The sequence below is a fragment of the Bos indicus x Bos taurus genome, chromosome 3 (assembly GCF_003369695.1).
Source record: "Bos indicus x Bos taurus breed Angus x Brahman F1 hybrid chromosome 3, Bos_hybrid_MaternalHap_v2.0, whole genome shotgun sequence".
Classification (NCBI taxonomy): Eukaryota; Metazoa; Chordata; class Mammalia; order Artiodactyla; family Bovidae; genus Bos; species Bos indicus x Bos taurus.
In genome coordinates, this window is record NC_040078.1 from 42,729,152 (window position 1) to 42,752,606 (window position 23,455).

The 23,455-nt window shown below is 39.0% G+C and overlaps 1 protein-coding gene across 2 annotated transcripts; it reads right to left on the reverse strand.

The window, feature by feature from the left end:
- Nucleotides 1–540: 540 nt before the first annotated feature.
- Nucleotides 541–23,349, reverse strand: LOC113889557 (vascular cell adhesion protein 1-like). Of its 2 annotated transcripts, XM_027536383.1 has the most exons (9): nucleotides 23,129–23,347; nucleotides 22,316–22,594; nucleotides 19,598–19,918; nucleotides 17,879–18,145; nucleotides 15,428–15,703; nucleotides 13,066–13,386; nucleotides 11,730–11,996; nucleotides 7,847–8,113; nucleotides 541–1,437 (listed from the first exon to the last, which is right to left on the reverse strand). In XM_027536383.1, exons 1-9 carry the CDS (start codon nucleotides 23,190–23,192, stop codon nucleotides 1,280–1,282), a joined length of 2,220 nt encoding a protein of 739 aa, XP_027392184.1. In that variant the 5' UTR covers nucleotides 23,193–23,347; the 3' UTR covers nucleotides 541–1,279. The 2 variants fall into 2 exon arrangements, with proteins under 2 accessions (XP_027392184.1, XP_027392185.1); XM_027536384.1 differs by lacking the exon at nucleotides 7,847–8,113 and having other exon boundaries at nucleotides 1,081–1,437; nucleotides 23,129–23,349.
- Between the last annotated feature and the right edge of the window lie 106 nt (nucleotides 23,350–23,455).

Genomic DNA, 23,455 nt, shown 5'->3' on the forward strand with positions numbered 1-23,455 from the left:
GGCTACAATCCATGGGGTCACAGACTTGGACATGACTGAGTGAGTAAGCATGCATATAGGTATAAAATTTGGGGATTTTATACCCCAAAGAAAGGGAAAGATTAATGTAAAATCCAAGATATTGTTGAATCCTCAGTAACAGAGCTACAATCAATGAGTGGCATCTAAAAGGATTTGAAGAACAATTATGCTCTATCTCTTCACTTAAATGGTACATACGGGTGTTCACTTGCTGCCCTTTAACATGTCCATGTTTATCTGCATTCACTCTTTCTGTGCATACTATATTTTAAAATTTATTTTAAAATTGCAGATTCCAAGGCTACGTACAGATATTTCAATTCAATAGGTTAGGATGGCCCCAAGACAAGTAAATATTTGTAAAGTTCCCATGGTGATTTTGATAAAAGTAATATGAGGACCACACTTCAAGTATCTGCTTATTATCACCATGGGTTTCAACACTTCGGTCTTGGGACTGACAAAAAGAGTTACAACATGACTAAAGGAGGCAACTTATAATAAATAAACACACAACTCTTTCAATTTCAGAAATCATCGCTTTACTATACAAAAACAAAAAAGCCCTAAACATTTACAAAAGAAAATCAAAAGAAGTTACATTTTTAGACCACTTGGGAAAATGACACAAGAGTCTGATGAACAAACAACATCAAAAAACGTCTCCGTACCGTGTCAGTACCACCCAGAGAAATCCAGTTAACCATTATACTATAGGTTGAAGTGTTTAGTACCTGAAAGTCAACCCAGTGCCCCGAAAACCCTGGCATCTTTACACAACATGAAATTGTTTCCCATGAACTTTATAGGAATAAAACTTTGTTAAAGGAAATAAAATATTAAAAAGATGACATAGTTCAGCTGCCAGTTGATATTAAGATGCATTGTTATAACAATCAGTTCAAGCAACATTTAATAATTTTAGATATAGTGACTCTAGTGTGCTGATATTCCAAACAACCTTGCTACAGCATAGTTTTACATATATACAAATCATGTTATTGTATGTACACATCAAGAAATTACTCCAGTCATCTCAGTGGTAGTGCCTAGTTTTTAAGTAGAAATTTTCCTTTGGCTTCTTGCTCACAGTAAGGGCCATAGGCAGCTATTTCTTTCCAAGCCTTCACTGCATTCAAGGAAGCCTGAACCCCCAGTTTCTGTTTTCCTTGTGGAATGATGAGCAGTATTGAGCATCTGAACTGATAGTATCTTTGGTAGAACCTTTCACGCAGTAGCTACACTTGTATTACAAGCATTAGCAGACTTTCTGTGCTTCTACAAGACTGTATGACCCTGTCATGTTGGCTCTTCTAGCAAAGTAAATAATCATTCCAATGGCAGGTATTATTAAGGAGGATGCACAATAGAGCACCAGAAGTTCAGGAGAAAAATAGTCCTTGTTACTTTCTCTTCCTGGAAAATAACAAAATGGATGCAATTAATGTCTGGTACAAAAAGAAACTGTTTAATAATAAAAGTCACATGTTTTATTTTAATAGTACCATTAGTTCTCTAAAGAAAAGTGAATCAAAGCAGTGATAAGAACCAATAGAACTAAAAATGCACATTTCTTTGAATTAATCAAATAATCAGTTAGCAGTTGCTATGGTCATGATGAGTCTAAAGATGTTGTTGACTTCTGCAAACTTGGATTCAAATAGATGCTGGTTTAGTAACAGGGTGGAAGAAAGGGTGCAAATTTTTAGGGTTCATTTGAAAGAGTAAGAACTGGAGAAGAGTGTTTGCTTTGGGAAATATAAGTACATACTAAAGAACTAGAACTTTGATCATTATGAACTAAAATAACTAACTGGTTCTCCAAGAAAAGTATCATAACTCCTAGTATGCCACCATTATAGTCAAACATCACCTGTAAGATAGTAAGGGAAAGAATTCTTGCCGATGGTGTTTTTAGAAATATATAGAAAACTTCATATTTTGTATCTCTGAAGTAGGGCACCTTACTATACATTATTCCTCTTCAGCATTTATATCATTTCATGATAATATGAAGTACTTTGGATAGTATTATATTTTAGCTTGAGAACCCCATGAACAGTATGAAAAGGCAAAAGGATAGGACACTGAAAGATGAACTCCCCAGGTTGGTAGGTGCCCAATATGCTACAGGAAGTCAGTGGAGAAATAACTCTAGAAGGAATGAAGAGATGGAGTCAAAGCAAAAACAACATCCAGTTGTGGATGTGACTGGTGATGGAAGTAAAGTCCAATGCTGCAAAGAACAATATTACATAGGAACATAGAATATTAGGTTCATGGATCAAGGTAAATTATAAGTGGTCAAGCAGGAAATGGCAAGGGTGAACATTGAAATTTTAGGAATCAGTGAACTAAAATGGACTGGAATGGGTGAATTTAACTCAGATGACCATTATATCTACTACTGTTGGCAGGAATCCCTTAGAAGAAATGGAGTAGCCCTTATAGTCAACAAGAGTCCAAAAGGCAGTACTTGGATGCAATCTCAAAAACGACAGAATGATCTCTGTTCATTTCCGAGGCAAACCATTCAGTATCACAGTAATCCAAGTCTATGCCCCAACCAGTAACGCTGAAGAAGCTGAAGTTGAATAGTTCTATGAAGACCTACATGACCTTTTAGAAATAACACCCAAAGAAGATGTCCTTTTCATTATAGGGGACTGGAATGCAAAAGTAGTAAGTCAAGAAACACCTGGAGTAACAGGCAAATTTGGCCTTGGAATACGGAATGAAGCAGGGCAAAGGCTAATAAAGTTTTGCCAAGAGAATGCACTGGTCATAGCAAACACCTTCTTCCAACAACACAAGAGAAGACTCTACACATGGACATCACCAGATGGTCAATACCAAAATCAGATTGATTATATTCTTTGCAGCCAAAGATGGAGAAGCTCTATACAGTCAGCAAAAACAAGACCGGGAGCTGATTGTGGCTCAGATCATGAACTCCTTATTGCCAAATTCAGCCTTAAATTGCAGAAAGTAAGGAAAACCACTAGACCATTCAGGTATGACCTAAATCAAATCCCTTATGACTATACAGTGAAAGTAAGAAATAGAGTCAAGGGATTAGATCTGATAGAGTGCCTGAAGAACTATGGATGGAGGTTCGTGACATTGTACAGGAGGCAGAGATCAAGACCATCCTCAAGAAAAAGAAATGCAAAAAGGCAAAATAGTTGTCTGATGAGGCCTTACAAATAGCTGAGAAAAGAAGAGGAGTGAAAGGCAAAGGAGAAAAGGACAGATATACCCATTTCAATGCAGAGTTCCAAAGAATAGCAAGGAAAAATAAGAAAGCCTTCCTCAGTGATCAGTGCAAAGAAATAGAGGAACACAACAGAATGGAAAAGACTAGAGATCTCTTCAATAAAATTAGAAATAACAAGGGAACATTTCATGCAAAGATGGGCACAATAAAGGACAGAAATGGTATGGACCAAACAGAAGCAGAAGATATTAAGAAGAGGTGACAAGAATACAAAGAAAAACTGCACAAAAAAGATCATGATCCAGATAACCATGACAGTATGATCACTCACCTAGAGCCAGACATCATTGGCCTTAGGAAGCATCACTATGAAGAAAGCTAGTGGAGGTGATGGAATTCCAGTTGAGCTATTTCAAATCCTAAAAGATGATGCTGTGAAAGTGCTGCACTCAATATGCCAGTAAATTTGGAAAACTCAGCAGTGGCCACAGGACTGGAAAAGGTCAGTTTTCATTCCAATCCCAAAGAAAGACAATGCCAAAGAATGCTCAAACTACTTCACAATTGCACTCATCTCACACTAACAAAGTAATGCTCAAAATTCTCCAAGACAGGCTTCAACGTACGTGAACCATGAACTTATAGATGTTCCAGCTGGATTTAGAAAAGGCATAGGAAACAGAAGTCGAATTGCGAACATCCACTGGATCGTCGAAAAAGCAAGAGAGTTCTAGAAAAACATCTACCTCTGCTTTATTGACTATGCCAAAGCCTTTGACTATGTGGATCACAGCAAACTATGGAAAATTCTTAAAGAAATGGGAATTCCAGACCACCTGACCTGCCTCTTGAGAAATTTGTATGCAGGTCAAGAAGCAACAGTTAGAACTGGACCTGGAGCAACAGACTGGTTCCAAATCAGGAAAGGAGTCCATCAAGGCTGTATATTGTCACCCTGCTTATTTAACTTATATGCAGAGTACATCATGAGAAACTCTGGGCTGGAAGAAGCACAAGCTGCTGGAATCATGATTAGTGGGAGAAATATCAATAACCTCAGATATGCAGATGACACGACCCTATGGCAGAAAGCAAAGACGAACTAAAGAGCCTCTTGATGCAAGTGAAAGAGGAGGGTGAAAAAGTTGGCTTAAAACTCAACATTCAGAAAACTAAGATCATGACATCTGGTCCCATCACTTCAAGGCAAATAGATGAGGAAACAAAACAGTGACAGATTTTATTTTGGGGGGCTCCAAAATCACTGCAGATGGTGACTGCAGCCATGAAATTAAAAGACACTTGCTCCTTGGAAGAAAAGCTATGACCAACCTAGACAGCATATTAAAAAGCAGAGACATTACTTTGCCAACAAAGGTCCACATAGTCAAAGCTATGGTTTTTCCAGTGGTCATGTATAGATGTGAGAGTTGGACTATAAAGAAAGCTGAGCATCAAAGAATCAATGTTTTTGAACTATGGTATTGGAGAAGACTATTGAGAGTCCCTTGGACTGCAAGGAGATCCAATTGGTCGATCCTGAAGGAAATCAGTCCTGCATATTCATTGGAAGGACGGATGTTGAAGCTGAAACTCCAGTACTTTGGCCACCTGAGACGAAGAACTGATTCATTGGAAAAGTCTGATGCTAGGAAAGATTGAAGGCTGGAGGAGAAGGGGATGACAGAGAATGAGATTGTTGGATGGCATTACTGCCTCAAAGGACATGAGTTTGAGTAAGCTCCGGGAGTTGGTGATAAATGAGGAAGCCTGGTGTGCTACAGTCCGTAGAGTTGCAAAGAGTAGGACACGACTGAGCGACTGAACTGAAATGAACTGATATTTTAGCTTAAGTGTTACTTAAACATAGAGGCATCCTCTGACCTGCATCCCTCCAGCCTAAATTAGGAAACTTAATATACATTTTTTCCTTAATATACTTTTATAACCACTACATTTTCCCTCCATAGTTCTCATTATAGCTTATAGTTAAACGTTTCTTTGCTTATCTATTAATTTAGTTTCCTCCTTCAGACTGTGAATTACATGAGGAAAGAATCTAGTTTCTTATTGATCCATCCCTGAATAGCCAGTAACTGGCTCACTGCTTGGAGTAGCTTGCACCCAATAAATGTGTTTTTTTTTTTTTCGCCAATAAATATCTTTTGAATAGTAATACATTTTTTCTTTCTACATCCTATCATTTTGTCATTTAGTTATAAATTGAGTACATAAAGTAATAGTATCCCAAAACTTGAAATTTAGTACTCTTTCTACTCTACTAAAAATCATCTGACAGTTACAATATTATTTAACATTTTAACCTTATAAGAACTTCTGAATAAGACATCATGGTATTTACTGGAGATTCATCTCTATTTACATTTATGTTTGCATAGCACAGTATGATCTCACAAATACTGTTTTTTCAAGTGGTATATGTATTGTTTCAGTCCTGGAAGAAATGAGTGATTTGGCCTTGGAAGTCATTACTTTCCTTCTAGGCGTTTCTAATCACTGGAGGTCAACCAAAAAGAAAAGAATAATTAGATGAAGGGAAACCCATTTTTGAATTATTGAAGTCAAAAATGTATCATGACAAATATAATGATAGCTATCTTATTTTTCTACTTTCCCTTGCTAGAGTAGAACTAGTCAGAGTATGAGTCCTAATTTAATGGGATATTCATTATCAAAATTATAGTTAGGCATCAATATTGATGACATGGTAGGTAAGGTATTTTTGATCCTATTGTTTTCTTTTCAATTTAATAAATAGTGTGTTATCTTTTCCCTTTGGTTTCTCCCTCAAGCATCTATGGTAAAACTTTGCCAACGAGTTGGTTACCAGGGCAATCTTCAAATACGATTTTCTATTAGCTGTGTCAACACTAAAATTCCTAAAGACTCCCAACATTTCTATCATTGGACTACATTTGAGCAAATGTATTTTTAAAACAAAACTAACAAAAAAATAGTTTAAAATATCAGTTAAATGCAAAGGTTGATTAGATAAAAATTTCCAGGAAAATGACAAATTTTTGTTTCCATTCTTTTACAGTTCTTTGAAACCATACATAGTTTGGGGGTTGTAGCTGAGTGCCTATAATATACTTCAATTGTTCATTTAAGTAATGAGTGAAAAATAGCAAATATATAAAGTTACTAACTTAAAAAAGCAATTAGAAAAGACAACAATGTATGAGAAAGAGTTAAAAAGTGGAAAACTTTGATGTGTCTTTAAAAGAAAAACATTAACTACAGAAAGAATTATAAAAATGTTAGGAGTGCAAGTTCCTGGAACCAGGCTTAATTAAAGGTGGTCTGGAGCCATCAGGGATTAAATAGGAATAGGTGAATTTCAATGTACTCATAATGGAGATCTCAATCTGTCCAGAAATTTCCCCAACCTCATTGGTAGCACTAATTACATACACCCCTGTATCATTTTCAGTGACATGATACAAGGTAAATGTCCCATTCTCTGAACACATGGTAACTTCATTGGCCAGGTCAACTCTTTTCAGAATGATCACTGCATGTGGATGACTAAAAGTTTTACACGTAACAGTGATATTTTCCCCTTCTTTAACATTTCTAGATGGATGTATTGATATTGTTTCGAGGAGGTACTGTGAAGACAGACCTCCTTATGGTAAGGAGCTCCTATATGGTAAGACCTCCTATATGGTAAGGCATGTAATCTTGAGAGATTTGGCCAGATGAGTAAAATTTTAAGTCATTTTCTGACCCAGGTGTAAATTTTCTTTACGTTGATGAGTAGTTGCTGTATCTGGGAGCTCAGTGCCAGAGGCTCTTAAGAGTTGGTGTTTGTTTACAATCATGTTTATTTCAAGTTTGGCTTCCAGTACACAAAGGGGGCTCATTAGCACTCAAGGAGTGGAAGACTGATCAGTAAAGGCTGACAGATTCTATTTCCACTGATAAGATCAACAGATCGTACAGTGTGTTCACAGTAGGATTAGCTGGGTTAGATTAAGAGGCCCCTGAAATTCTTCTGCTGAGGCCATTGCCACCTCCCTCCATTTCTCCAGCAGAGTACAGCAGGATGAACAAGGATCTTGGATATCTAAGGAAGCAGTTCTGCATTCCAGAGACTCATTATGCTGTTCAACATTAAGATCACCGTTCTCAGTTATTATTCTGTAAAGAGTCAATCCCAGAAAATATGCAGTCACTTTGTGTTCAGAGAGTGGCAGTCTCTTTGGGTAGGAAGGAAAAGGGCCTGGATAGAAACTTGCGTTTTCAATGCACCAATTCTACTTCTTCGTTTCCTAATAACCCTCAAGGAAAGATTTTGAAAATGGATTTAAACACATAAGAAATGTAAGACCTCAGAGACAAATGCTGAATTGTCAACGTCTTAAAAAGCAAATGGGAATTCTACACTGACTTATGATAAAAAGTCAACATCCTGGCTAAACTCCTTAGGACAGAGCACCTGTACATTATTATTTTAGGAAACACTAAGAAATAACCATAATCAACATGGAATTCAGTTCCATTTTGCCAACTCATTCATCTAACCCTTGAAATTCTTTACAATCCACCAAGCTTGTTATAAAAATAACAAAAAAATAAACTAACCTTTAACATCAAGTGTTAGGCTTCTTAGCTGTGAGCCAACTTCATTTTTAGATTCACACTGGTATACTCCCGCATCCTCTAACTGAGCCCTGTGGATGGTATATGCACCACCTGTAGACTTTAGCACTGTGTAGCCAGTCTCTGCTTTTTTCTTCAGAATTATCAAAGTTGGGGGAACATTTCCACACGTACAGGAGATAATGACAGTGTCTCCTTCCTTGACACTCTCAGAAGGAAAAGCTGTAAGTTGTATATCTTTTGGAGCAACTGTGGAAAGAATTTAAAGATACCTCTGATTGAATGACAATCAATCATCATTGAAAGGACAGAGGAGACTGGTGGGCTACAGTTCATGGGATCGCAAAAGCTGGCCACGACTTAGCAACTAAACCACCACGGATTGAATGAAATATAAACAAATTCCATATTAATTTAATGACAGTAGCAATAGCTGTCAAGATAGTACTTGTGCTTACTGTTTGCATTAAATATTTATAGAGGCAATTAGAGAAGTCAAGCATTTACTGACTTCTTGTAAAATGATCATGTTTTAATGAAAGAAGACATCTTATGTTTCTCTCGTGTTCCTTAATACAAAGGTCCCCAACCACCAGGCCATGGATTGGCCAGTCTGTGGCCTGCTGAGAACCCAGTCACACAGCAGGAGATGAGCAAATAGTTATCAAGCTTCTTCTGTATTTACAGACCCTACCCATTGCTCAAGAAGTGAGGCGGAAAGAATACACAGAAGAATTATACAAAAAACCCAGATAACCACAATGATGTGATCACTCACCTAGAGCCAGACATCTTAGAGTTCAAAGTCAAGTGGGCCTTAGGAAGCATCACTATGAACAAAGCTAGTGGAGGTGATGGAATTCCAGTTGAGCTATTTCAAATCCTAAAAGATGATGTTGTGAAAGTGCTACACACAATATGCCAGCAAATTTGGAAAACTCAGCAGTGGCCACAGGACTGGAAAAGGTCAGTTTTCACTCCAGTCCCAAAGAAAGGCAATGCCAAAGAATGTTCAAATGATTGCCCAATTGCACTCATTTCACACGCTAGCAAAGTAATGCTCAAAATTCTCCAAGACAGGCTTCAGCATACGTGAGCCGTGAACTTCCAGATGTTCAAGCTGGATTTAGAAAAGGCAGAGAAACCAGAGATCCAACTGCCAACATCCATTGGATCATAGAAAAAGAAAGATAATTCCAGAAAAACATCTACTTCTGCTTTTTGACTATGCTAAAGCCTTTGTCTGTGTGGGTCACAACAAACTATGGAAAATTCTTACAGAGATGGGAATACCAGACCACCTTACCTGCCTTCTGAGAAATCTGCATGCAGGTCAGGAAAAAACAGTTAGAACTGGACATGGAACAACAGACTGGTTCCAAATCAGGAAAGGAGTCTGTCAAGGCTGTATATTGTCACCCTGCTTATTTAACTTACATGCAGAGTACATATGCAGAGTACATCATGCAAAATGCCAGACTAGATGAAGCACAAGCTGGAATAACATTGCCGGGAGAAATATCAATAATCTCATATGCAAATGACACCACTTTTATGGTAGAAAGTGAAGAGGAACTAAAGGGCCTCTTGATGAAGGTGAAAGAGTAGAGTGAAAAGCTGGCTTAAAACTCAATATGCAAAAATGAAGATTGTGGCATCCGGTCCCATCACTTCATGGCAAATAGATGGGGAAACAATGGAAACAGTGACAGGCTTTATTTTTGGGGTTCCAAAATCACTGCAGATGGTGACTGCAGCCATGAAATTAAAAGACATTCCTTGGAAGAAAAGCTATGACCAACCTAGACAGCATATTAAAAGCAGAGATGTTACTTTGCCAACAAAGGTCCATATATATAGTCGAAGCTATGGTTTTCCAGTGGTCATGTATGGATGTGAGAGTTAGACTATAAAGAAAGCTGAGTGCCAAAGAATTGATGCTTTTGAACTGTGGTGTTGGAGAAGACTCTTGAGAGTCCCTTGGACTGCAAGGAGATCCAACCAATCCATCCTAAAGGAAATCAATCCTGAATATTCTTTGGAAGGACTGATGCTGAAGCTGAAGCTCCAATATCTCCCGATGCAAAGAGCCAACTCATTAGAAAAGACCCTGATGCTGGGAAAGATTGAAAACAGGAGGAGAGAGGAGGACAGAGGAAGAGATGGTTGGATGGCATCACTGACTCAATGGACGTGAGTTTGAGCAAGCTCAAGGACAGGGAAGCCTGTCTTGCTGCAGTCCATTGGGTCACAAAGAGTCAAACATGACTGTGCAACTGAGCAACAACCCATTGCTTGAATTACTGCCTTAGCTCCACCTCCTGTCAGATCAGCGGTGACATTAGATTCTCATAGAAGAATGAACCCTATTGCACTTGAGTCTCCCCAAAACTAGCCCCCTCTCCCATCCACGGAAAAATTGTCTTCCACGAAATCAGTCCCTGGTGCCAAAAAGGTTGGGAACTGCTGCCTTAATGTAATTCTTACCCAGCTTAGCCAACAAATAGCTGTTTAAAAACAGTCATAAATTTCAAATGTGGAAAATAAACTTTTTTTTTGTCACACAGTTGTGCAGATATTTCTTTAAGTATAAAAGCCGTTGCGGGACTCTGAGTTTTGAGATAGACCATTCCAGATCAAAAAATTAAGCTGTGCAGAGATGGCCCTTACAATCCTTAACACCAGTTGTTATCCTGAGCTAAGTACCTGACATACAACATCTCTGTTAATATGCAACCTGTGGAGGGAGGTACCAGTGTCTTGTAAGTGAGGTTCCCATTAAGATTATCTGTTTTGCAATTTGATACTCTTTCTTCAACCAAAACTACAGTCTAAGGGCTTTCTTTAAGGTAGTGCATTGCTCCTCCAAGTTTCTTCCCTTCCTTTAAAATACAAATTATTATTGTAATGGTAACAAGACAGTCATTAACACCTTAGTGGAAATAATACCAAGGGGTAAGAGAGGAACTGACAGCCCTAGTGAAGAAGAGGACCTCGAACCCCAAAAGGAAAGATATGAGGGAAATCCAAATGGACCACTTCGTGACTTTCACCAAAACTGCCTAGAGCTTCAATGTGTCAACTAGAAATTATTTTGTTCTCAGTTTTGCCTCTCCATCCTGGAAAGAATGGGTCTGGATCTCCTAACTTAATCCATCCTGGTGATTCTATGCCATTTTATTGATGAACCAGAGGGCAAGGTCAGTGCTACTCAATCTCTGAATTTATAAAATATTTAAGTGCCTTCTTAGCCTTCTAAGCAAATCCTAGCAGTCATTTTATGAGATTACCATGAGGAATTTAATCCAGTTAGATAAGGTGATTTTGTGTGCTAGGTGCCAAGTTGCTTCAGTCATGTCCAGCTCTTTGCGACCCTGTGGAGCATAACTTGCCTGGCTCTTCTGTCCATGGGATTCTTCAGACAAGAATACTGGAGTGGGTTGCTGTGCCCTCCTGCAGGGGATCTTCCCGATTCCAGGGATCAAACCCATGTCTCTTACATTTAGCCCGAATTGGCAGGCAGGTTCTTTACCACTAGTGCCACTTGGGCCCTAAGTAATTCCAATCTTCCTATCCTTTTTTCAACACCATAACCAATGCCTCGTAAGTATAACTGGAACTTTTGGCACAGTTCCTGAAGCTAGCCTTCCACATGAGGTTGAAAGAATTTTAGGATAAGTGACTTGGAATGGTTCATGGGTATAACTCTTCCAGGAGATTTCCATGCAGAGGAAATATCATGAGCTCTTCAAAAGGCTCAATACTTGTTATTTTAGAAAATCTTATTTCCAGGACTTTGTTCAAAACCAGTAACACAACCAAAATAAGACTAGCACTAATAACTCATTTAATCACTTTAGCTCACCTTGGATAATTAAGTTGACTTCTTTTCTGCTTGTTCCAACCTGGTTAATGCCTTCACAGACATAAATGCCAGAATCTTCCATTTTTGTAGACATGAAGCTGAGAGTTGCATTCTCAGAAATAGGCTGTAGATCCCCATTACTTAGCTGCCTGCTCCACAAGATTTTGGGAGCTGGAAGGCCATTGCTAGAGCATGTCATATTCACAGAACTACCTTCCTCCAGGATGGAGGAGGGACTGACCAAGATGGTTGTATCCCTGGGAGCAACTGAAAAGGTAAAAGACACTTGTTAGCTTGGCTGGTTACACCCTGCCAAAGAGTTTTACTAATGTTATAAAACTTGGCTTTGAGTTTAGTGGATTAGACCAATTTGTATCTTGATAACTTTACCAAAGGAAGTTTCTGCCCCCATTTACTATAACAGATACAGAGTAATTGTTGTTGCTATTGTTTAGTCCCTAAGTCATGTCTGCTTGTTTGTGAGCCCACGGACTGTAGCCTGCCAGGCTCCTATGTCCGTGGGATTCCCCAGGCAAGAATACTGGAGTGGGCTGCCATTTCCTCTTCAGGAGATCTTCCCCACCCTAGGATCCAACTAGCATCTCCTGCACTGGCTCTTTACCACTGAGCCACCAGGGAAGCCCAATACAGAATGAAAGAGTAGAAGATGGGTGCATCATGGGTATTTACTCTCTTGCTATCAAAGACTGGATGGTCAATGATAGTGTGTATTGACATTTATGGTACGTTAAACATGACCATGAGCCATGTAAACCACCTATGAAAAGGTGGACTCTATTTTCCTACCTCTTGAATCTAGGCTCCCCTTGTGATTAACTTTGACCAATATACCCCGGAAGAAGTAACACTCTAGGACTTCAAGCCTAGACCACAAGAAGCCACCTTCATTATCACTCTCTTGAAACACTGCACTCTGGTGACTAAATCTACGCTACCTTCCCTGAGAGACACCACATGGAGAAAGGAAAGTCCAGACACCCCCAGCGAAGGCCCAGATGTGTGAGTGAAGCTACCTGGGACCACCCCCCACTGACCTTCTAACCAACTAAATGAATACGTAAACTCATCTAATACCATAATGAACATACTACCCGTTTGACCTCTTCTCAAAGTGTCAGCTTAGAATCATAAGCAAATAAACAGTTGCTTTAAGCTTGGAGGTGCTTTTTTTTAAAAAAACAATCAATATTTTGTAGTTTTTTTTCAATTATTTTTTCACAGTGGTTTCAACTATGAACCTCATGTTGACTATTACCTGGCAAACATGATAAAAAAAAATCATAATCTATTGTGAATACATCACACATGTACTTACCATTAACATAAAGTGTTTGTGTACTCTGCCTTTGTTTGAGTTCAAATTCCATTTCATCAATTGGTAACCGAGCCAGACAAACAAGAACATTTCCAGTATCTTCAGTGGTGGGGATGAAGGTCTTCTCCAAACTCTTGGTCTCTAGAGCTTTCTTACTTAAATCTTTCGAGAAGGTTTTATTCATCATAATACTCTCCCCTTTAAACAATTCAATCTCCAGCCGGTCAGAAGGATACACATTAGGAACCCTGCAGCTTACAGTGACTGGGTTTCCACTCACTAATGGGCCACTCATTTCAATTTCTGGATCGCTAGGGAAGGCTGCAAATATCAAGCAAAATATGAGGTTTATACGTGACACTAGAAGAAAAACAGAGCTAATCTTTATTAAATGCAAAGGTCTCAAAATGAAGGTTTTAATTCACCTGGGATAAAGTGATTACTAACAGATGCATCACAACATTAAATGTAAATATTTATGATATCAAATATAAATACTGCTGGAAACAAAAAATACCTAGCACATCAAATCATCAAGAAATAAATATACTTCTTACTCTTCTCTCCTTAGTGATACAGTCTTGCTGACAGCTATGGACTAGTCTTTTCAAAGGACACATCAGCTTCTACCAACTTACTTAGTAAATATATATTCTAAGCATTGTATTTTTTTGTGATATATTAGATGTTTACTGTGTACTAGTCCCTTAATATTCATTATATCTGTCTTCAAAGCAGCTTAATCTAATGGGTGTTAACTTATTTTAAAGCCAGAAAAATGTACGAAGACTGTATTTGATAGCTAGGGAGACTTATAAAACTTATAAAGGCTGAGAGTCTGCCATTTAATGTCATACCTAGTAAGTCACCCAGCTGAGATCAGAATTCCTATTTCCTTGAGCTCAGAGCCCAGGCTTGGGTTCACAGAGCCATGCAGTTTAGACATTTTTATTTCCAACAGCCAAATTTAGGCAGATAGTTTTAAGTGTTCCTTGGCTAATACTTGTAGTTCAGAAAAAATATAAGAGATTTAGATTCTAAATAATGTTTATAATACATCTGATACAAATCAATAAATGTGAGATTAGAATGGTTATGAAGAGCAAGAACAATGCTGAATTCTTTCTTTCTCCTTATGCAAAATGTCATCAAAGTGATAATGTTTCCACATGACCATAAGGCTTCACTGCTGGTTCTCAATGCTATTGGGAATGTGCCTGCATCAGCAGCTCCTGGACTCTTGGTAACATGGTAAAGCAATCATATTGCTTCTTTGGAGAGATTGAGATATCTTTCTGGACATGCTCTAACTCATTTTGAACAAAATCCTGAGGGGTAACACAAGTTTGGGCAGGATTTCTGGAGGAACATGCCCACAATTGTTCTCTTGAATTCTGCTGAATAAAAACAAGGAAGAACGTATGGGCTGTTTGCTGTGCTTAATCATTCAGTCGTGCCTGACTCTATGCAACCCCATGGACTATGTAGACCCCCAGGCTCCTCTGTTCATGGAACTCTCCAGACAAGAATACTAGAGTGGGTTGCCATTTCCTCCTCCAGAGGATCGTCCTGACTCAGGGATCGAACTCGCATCTCCTGCACTGCAGGCGGACTCTTTACCATCTGAATCACCAGGGAACTTTCTGATCACTTTGCATATACTGTCCCTCATTCATTACAAACCAAGTAACTCCAGCAATGGCAATTCACAGAGAATGAAGCTATTCAGGATTTTTGTTAAGGTGACAGGAATAGCAAGAAGAAGTGTAGCATATGTATGTGGTATAAATCAATGCTAAATCTAGTGCAGTCTCCTCGTGCTTCTTTTCACCTGAGCTGCTGTGCTGACCATCCCTGGTGATCATTCTAACGCCCAGGTTTGTTCTTGCTCATCATTGCCTCATGTCTCCATCCTGCCAATCAGCTTTCAAATGTGCCTTCAAAACTGGAGGTTTGGGCCTCACCCCCAATTTGAATAACTGAGCAACAGTCATCCCACTCCATGATCTGAGTGGGCACTGACACTACTCTTTACACACAACCATCTCCATATACACTATATACACCCAGAGCAGGGTGGAAAGCAGGGAGTATGAAGTTTGTTCAAGCCCATGAGAGAGTATCGACACGACACAAACTAAGGATTGGGGATACTTGGTTCATACATAATATATACTTAAGATTTAGGGCAATGAAGTTGCATCAGAAACTCTGGTTTGGAGATTTAGGAACCATTCCCAATGCTAAGTTTCCTTCTTAAACACAAAGATCTTGTGTATCACAAATTTCCATTCTGCTTCTTCCAATGGAACTGGGAACGACAACAACAGCAAAACATTAAACAATTCTGAAAACCACTTACAGTAGGGCTTCACCTGGATTCTCTTTTCCAGTTTCTTTTGCCCACACATCACAGTGCACAGGTAGAAATGTTCGTTCTCAAAACTCACAGGGCTCAGGGTCAACGTGGACTTGGAGCCCTCATTCCTCACATTCCCATTCAGAGGGCTGTCTATCAGGGTTCTCCAAGAGAAAGATGGGGACTCGCAGTCCCTGACATCACAGGTCAACACGACTGAGTCGCCAACCTGAGCAGCAATCTGGGGTCCAGGAGAGATCTCAACAGTAAAGTTTTTCTCTGGGGTGAGGGAAGAAAAGAACAAAAAAAAATAAAATAAATTTCCTTCTTTCACCAAAGTTTAATACACTGTTATTTTTTCTGGCCTCTTTTTAGTTAACATCTGTGCTGAGAACATATTACTCCCTTCCACTTTGAGACTATCAGGAAGGGAACCACATCTTTCAAGAACAAACCCATAAGACGCTGTGATTCATTGATTAAACAGATTGAATAAGGATAAAAATTTGTAGAGGGAGACTGGCATATTTCCCTAACAAAAATTCATTCTCCACTCAAATGTATTTATCAAATTCCTATAACTGTGGAACAACGGCTAAAAAATATGAGGTTCCAGTGTATCAAGCACTATTTAAACCACTTTACATATATTAATATTATCTCATTTAATCCATACAACTTCAGGATCTGGTATCATTACTTCTCCTTGACTCTCATTTTCTGTTTTTACTTTTCCTTATTTTCCTTCCTTTCCTCCTCTTCTTCCTCCTCCCCTTTTTTCTTGAGGAAAAATGATAATTTCACCCAGCTTGCAAGTAGTGAAATTAGGACTTGGAACCAGGTGATTTAAGACCCCAGTTTTTAACTTGAACAACTAAATCAAAATATCCTCATGTGGAAATAAAATCTAAGAAAAGTACTGAAAAAAAGCCATATGAATATGCCTTCTGATTAGAAGCAGTACCCGTAATGGACCAGTACTTAGAGCTTCTATATCAACAGAATAAAGTTGTACTGTTGAAAGTCACACAGAATGACACTGAAAACAAAGTCAAAATCTAAGCACTAAAGTGTTATGCAAGCCACCTTTTAAATTTGTTTAACACAATGCAAAAGTACAATGAATTCAGGGACTGAAAACTGAGATGCTGGGTCCAATTCCTAAGTCTCAAATATCTAGACAATCTCTTTGGCTGCCAATGCTATCCCCGTGGGGCACCCTGGCTACTTTGGGATGACTACTGTCCCCGAAGAAAAGGAATTTCAGATCTTGACTCTATTTCCCTGGTGAAAGTGGGAATCCTTGAGCACTTCTGAAAGTGACAGATGAGACTCCGCAGAAAACTCGCCCTTATGAATAGCCAGCTGGAGGCAGAAGAAAGCTCAGCATATACATGATCCAAAGGCACTACATTTTGAAGGGTTCTCATCCGTGCCAGAAGATTTTTTTCGGTTTGATTGGTCTAACAGGGCCATTATGGTCTCTTCCAAAGAATGCTTTCCTCAAATTACCATAACAAACTGATGTGTTATCAGATTTTTGAAGAGAAATTTCATTCAGAACAATAAGCACTGTTTCTGAATTCCTTATACACTAGTGTGAGAATGGAGAATTTAAAGATCTACTTCCTGACGGTGAACAGTCTCAGATTGTTCTTTACAGTTGCTGCATGTGTTAATGGGTAAACTCATGACTCCTGGAAAAGCAACTCTGAGATAGAAAAAGAGTGAGTGTTAGTCGTGTCTGACTCTTTGCAACCCCATGGACTATAGCCACCAGGCCCCTCTGTCCATGGAATTCTCCAGGCAAGAATACTGGAGTGGGTAGCCATTCTCTTTTTCAGGGGATTTTCCTGATCCAGGGATCAAACTCAGGTCTCCTGCATTGCAGGCAGATTATTTACCATCTGAGTCACTAGGGAAGCCCCCAAGGGGCAGAAAGAAAAGGAAAATTCAAGGGATGAGACAATGAAGGAATGCTGCTGCTGCTGCTGCTAAATTACTTCAGTTAAGTCTGACTCTATGCGACCCCACAGACGGCAGCCCACCAGGCTCCCCCGTCCCTGGGATTCTCCAGGCAAGAACACTGGAGTGCGTTGCCATTTCCTTCTCCAATGCGTGAAAGTGAAGTTGTTCAGTCGTGTCTGACTCTTAGCGACCCACCAGGCTCCTCCATCCATGGGAGTTTCCAGGCAAGAGTATTGGAGTGGGGTTCCATTGCCTTCTCCGAATGAAAGAATGATGAACAATGGAAAAGAACCAAAACAGCAGAGCCATGGAAGCTCTGGCAGAAAAGATTTCCAAGAAACTAGAGTAAGGTGAGTATATAATGGTGCTAAAGTACATAACAGTCAGATGGATCATCAATAAAACTTAACGAAGTAACTTTGACATTGAAGCTATTTCACTATTGCTTAAATCTCAATGACAGCACCTTTTTCACATTTTGCTTACCTTGAACAATTAATTTCACCTCTTTTCTGTCTTTCCCAACAGGGTTATTTCCTTCACACACATAAATCCCAGAATCTTCTGCCCTCATAGAAATTAAAGTGAGAGTTGCATTCTCAGAAAGGAGCTGTAGGTTCCCATTGTCTAATTTCTTGCTCCAGAGAATCCGTGGAGCTGGTAGACCTGCACTGGTACACGTCATCGTCACGGAGTCGCCTTCCTGCAGCCTTGTGGAGGGATTCACGGATATAGCCGTGTCTTTGGGGGAGACTGAGAAGGCAGGGCACAGTATTAGTCATTGCTAAGCAGCATAATGGTCCCACAGGGCGACTGTAAATACTCTCATGGACTGTATTTACAGCTTTCTCAATCTGACAAACTTACTCTGCCAAACTAGTATAAGAATTGCTGAGTCATGAAAATTAGTCAATCCAGTTTCTGACTGATTTGATGGAGTTACTTTTTTTGATGGTTGGTGTTTTCAGATGGCCATAGACACTTAGAAATTAAGAAAAACCCTTAGAATTATGTGATTCAATCTCCCAGGTAAGGTACAAATTCCAGCTCAGCTTCCTCGCCAAATGTTCATGCAAGACAGCTTCAGTACTTCTGGGGCACAAGGCAGTCCACGGCCTTATAGGAAATATTGTCCATGTGATTTTTGGACAGCTCTGATTGTTAGAACGTTTTCCCTCTATTGAGCTGAAATCTTTCTCTTTGTAACTAACTTCTATACACCGGTCATAGTTCAGTCCTCTATTGCTAAAGAATAATCCAAATTTCACTTCTACATGACAGCCATTCAGATACTTAATTATAGCTCTCATTTCCAAGTTTTATGTTCCTAGGAAAAATATCTCCTATTTCTGACTATTCTTCTCAAAGCATTGATAAAATCCTTTCCATCTCATTTTGTCTCAGCTAGACATGTTGTAGAAGGCAATGCTCCTTTTAACTATGGTGTCTAGAGAAGACCAGGGCATTTTAGTCTAGAAAGAGCACAGTGAGTCACTCCTACACAACTTTGGGATGACAAGACTGCCTCAAATCCCCCAGCCATCTCCGAGAGAATGGAGACAATCAAATCTCATCTCCTCTCTCCCACCCCATGCACACGTGTCCAGGTGTGCACACACATATACACTCACACACAGACTAAATACTGCTTATAAAACTTCTATACTTTGATATCTCAAGCCATGATATAAGAGTTTACAAAACATAATTTAAAATTTTTTATCACTTGAGCCTATTATTTCCCACTACCCAATCAGGAGGTGGTGATTTAGTCACCAAGTAGAGTCCAGGCTATAGTCAATGGGATTTAATAGGCAAGAGTACTGGAGGGGATTGCCATTCCTTTCTCCATGGGATTTTCCCAATCCAGGGATAGAACCCGGGTCTCCTGCATTGCACGCATTCTTTACCGACTGAGCCACCAGGGAAGCTTCCCAATCAGGTGGTATTATCATTATTCCCCTTTGATAGACTGAGAAATTAAGTGACTCTAATTCACGGTTAATGGAGACAGAACTTAAGCTCAACTTTTCTCAACCTAATTGGGTGCACTTTTTTTTGAATTACGTAGTTGACAAGAATTATGCTCTCGGTGAATCAAAATGGTATAAAAACTACAAACATGTTTCTTCTTGACTATAGCTGCTCAGTTTATTGCTGTGTACCTCCAAGAGTATATTCCCATAGACAGACACAAGTACTTACTGTAGACTTCCAGTTCTTTTGTAGTTTTCCTTACTTTGGGTGGAGAATCATCATCATAAATGTGTAATGTAGCTTGACAAACAAGAGCTGTCCCAATATCCTCATCAGTAGGCGAGAAGGTCACGTCCAGGCTCTTTGTTTCCTGGGCCTTTTTTTCTGAAGGCTCCAGAAAGTCCTGTACTTTCATGGGACGGTTGCCTTTCAACAACTCTATCTCCAGCCTTTCAAATGGGTAAACATCAGGCACCGAACATGTGACTGTGACTGGCTTCCCGACCTCTGGGGGGCTACTCAAATGAATCTCTGGATCCTTAGAGAAAGCTGCAAAGGTCAAACGAGTACATGCATGTGGATTTTTTGTTCATATTATGTAAAGTCCCTTACTGATTTAAATCAATGTAATCTGAGTCTAATATTTTTGTGACTACAATCTTAATACAGCAGAATGAATTGTTTAAATAGCCTTTCATGGTTTGGGGTGTGTTCAAAATCAGAACAACCGGTTAGAGAGTTCTTCAGTTCTGATTCTGCATATACAAAGGGTTTTATGTTGCCAAAGTAAAAGGAGGGAGAAGAAACTTATGTTTATTGAATACTGATACATGCCCATCCCTGTGCTATTCATTTAACATTGATGACTTAATCTGATACTCACAAGAACCCTAAGAAATAGATACCACATTTCGTAGATATGAAAGCATAGACTCAGCATATTTGCATAATTTTCCTAAGGTCACACAGCTAGTAATGGTGAAGCTGGGATTTAAACTCAAGATTTCATCGTGTTATATCACAGTCTTTTATTTTAGTGAGGGCAGATATACTTCATTTTATAGATAAGGAACCTGAGGCTTAGAATGTCACGGCAAAGAATAACTACTGGGATAGATAGGCTAAGAAATGAAAAGAACAGCTCTAAATAATTAGCTTCTGAAAATGGTGTCTCTGAAAGACATTCATCCTCCAGAAAGGTACACCTGTGTGATCTTTAAGTTATGGAAGGAAGATTTGCCTCCCAAAATATCTAACTCAACATCTACCTACTATTCCACTTGAAATTTTTAGTGCCAGGGAACACACTAGTTCAGTGAGCCATTGCTTTCTTTGCAAGGCTGCTTTCCATTGCAAACCGCCATGATGATAACACATTGTCTTGATTCAAGACTGTGAAATAAGAAGAATACAAAGGTCCCAACTCCAAAGAATTTTACAATCAAATGTGGAATGGAGACAGGACTGTTAAACATAGTGAAAGACAGACTTTTTGGGGAAAAAAAGAAAAACTTCAGGCAAGATAATTAAAGCCAGAAGAAACTTCTGTTCTCTATTTAAATCTTCAACTATATGGTTCCTGCAAGGAGAGGCAGAGGAACTGGCAAATATTTGCTGTATGAAGAAACAGTACTTTTCATTTTTCCACCCAGAATTCTGTCCCTTGTATTCTGAAAGATATGCCCCTATAATTCATATGGTTTGCTGTCAGCTGATACAAGAACTGGCTACTTTCCCCTGTATTTACATAAGAGGGCCTTTCAAGGAGCTCAGAAGGCTGTACAGATGTAAACTCTGCATGTACAACCAGCATAATTGAAAACAGTCAGCCAAGCACAGTTTCTTGAGAAGCATTAGCAACATATGGGATTATTGAAGAATCAATTAAGGTTATTGGATCAAGTTGAGCTCTGCTATAGCAAAAGGAAAAGAACATAATTAGAAAAGATAATCAAATGATGTTTTCCTGAAGAGATGACTATCAAGAATTCCAGTTTTCTGACAAGAGCAGTAACCAGAATGCAAGTGATGTATTTCAGGTTATTTTTTTTTACTCTTTTTTTCTACCTTTCTTTACTAGTTTGAGAATGGATTGAAATACATTTTGGTAGGCTAGTAAACAAAGGCTATTCATTCACATTCACTAGGCAAATCAAGTTCATTTTCCAAATACCCTTGAGTTTGAGCTGTTGAGCATTAAGACTTAATGGCACCAAACAAAAACAGAAATCAAATCTCCTAAATTTATCTCTGCTGAAGTCAAATGAGTGAAAAGTTTGCAGATATTTTTCTTCCGTCTAAGGGGGAAAGTTTTGTACTGAAACCCATTAATAATTATAGCTCTCCTACTTAATCTTTAAACTAATTTTAAGTACCAAATTGCTTTAGAATAAATAAATAGAAAATCCTTGAAGCATGGAATTTATAGATTATTTGGACACATGGACAGGTAAACATGTAAGAATCCAACTGAAAAGAATTAAGAAAAAATAAATAAATAAATAAAAGAACCTTAGAGAACTTCACTTTATGGCTAAGAAAACTGAGGCCTAGAGAAGCTGAATCTTACCCCTTACCCATGGTCACCATATTCATGGCAGAGTTGGAAGCAGAAGCCAAGATTTGGGTCTCTAGTCTGGTGGTAGATTCAGCTGTCTTCTAAATTTCTTTTTGTAGTATGTCCCCTAGCCAAGAATCTGGACAAGAACATCTTTTTAAATTTTTTTCTCTTAAAACTATCCTTTTAGTCATTAAAAAAAACTGTAATTTTATCACTGACTCAATGAAGATGAGTTTGAGCAAGTTGGTGATGGACAGGGACGCCTGGCGTGCTGCAGTCCATGCAGTCGCAGAGTTGGACATGACTGAGTGACTGAACTGATTCTTTTCAAAAACTTATTTTAAAGCAAAATGGAGAGAAAATCAAATATTGACTAAAGTACTCACAGTAGATCTCCACTCGGATTGCTTTCTCCAGTTTCTTATCCTTGCAAATCGCTGTGCACAGGTACTGGTGTTCATCCTTGAAACTAACAGGATCCATGATCAGCATGGATGTGGTCCCCTCAGTTTTCACCTTTCCATTCAGTGGACTGTCAATCTGAGTTCTCCAAGACAATGATGGGGACTCACAGCCTGTTGTGCTGCAAGTCAGTGAAACAGAGTCACCAATCTGCGCAAAAATTTTGGATTCACTTGGGAATATGTCGATTTGGGAAGCTTGAGCTATGAAAACAGAAAGAGAAAAACAAGCTTACCAGTCGTTTGTCTAGTATTCTACTCCTTCTTCTCTGTTCTAGTATAATACCCAGATCTGGCTGGTCTCTTTCCTAAACTGCTTCTAAGTAATGCAAGGCAGCACTGGAGTCCCTGCCAAAGGAAGGTATTGAAATTATCTTCACTTAGGAGAACTTTCACTTCCGACCTTAATGCCCGCTTATCAGCTGTTTTAATAGCCAACTTTGATCTCATTATCAAGTACAGGACGCTAAAAAGACAGACCTTCCTAGAGATAGAATCCAATTACTCATTGAACATTGCAAAAATCCAAAAACTATCAACTTTGCTGCTCTAACTATAACAATATAATGGTATAAATTAATAGCAATAGTCAATAATATATTAAAAGTTAGGTAAAGTTTTCCCACTCTTTAAAAATCCTTCTGCCTTTCTTTACTATCATAACAAAACTGACTGAAGCCAAAGTCAGGGCTAAAATGGAATGCTAGCATTTGGAACAAATCAAGGAGAAGAACTTACAAACTGCAAACACCATCCAAAGTACATCTGAGGCTCCAAAGATCACAAACATCTTCCTAAGCATTTTAAGTTGCTGCTCTTAAGAGAAAATTATTCCAAAATGCTTCTTTCTGTCCCTCCTGAAGGTGCCTGGGAAGGGTCTTGAGCTCCTAAAGCCAGTGAGGTTTGGTAAGGAATGAAATAGAAAGTCGGCTCTTTATAAAGTGTCTTGTTGCACAGGCGGAGGGAAATCCCTTCAAGGGGAAACCTGGAGCAGAGCCAGAAAAAAAGTTTAACTGACACCCAGCCAAGTCCAGCGTTAACCCCTTCCATGGCGCTCAGTACCGA

Excerpts from the sequence above, each read along its gene's own strand:
- LOC113889557 (XM_027536383.1), bottom strand. The coding sequence starts at position 23,192 with ATGCTTAGGAAGATGTTTGTGATCTTTGGAGCCTCAGATGTACTTTGG. Across the intron at positions 11,997-13,065 it reads ACAAACACTTTATGTTAATG|TTGCTCCCAGGGATACAACC; the intron begins GTAAGTACATGT and ends TTACCTTTTCAG. Across the intron at positions 1,438-7,846 it reads CCTAACACTTGATGTTAAAG|GAAGAGAAAGTAACAAGGAC; the intron begins GTTAGTTTATTT and ends GTTATTTTCCAG.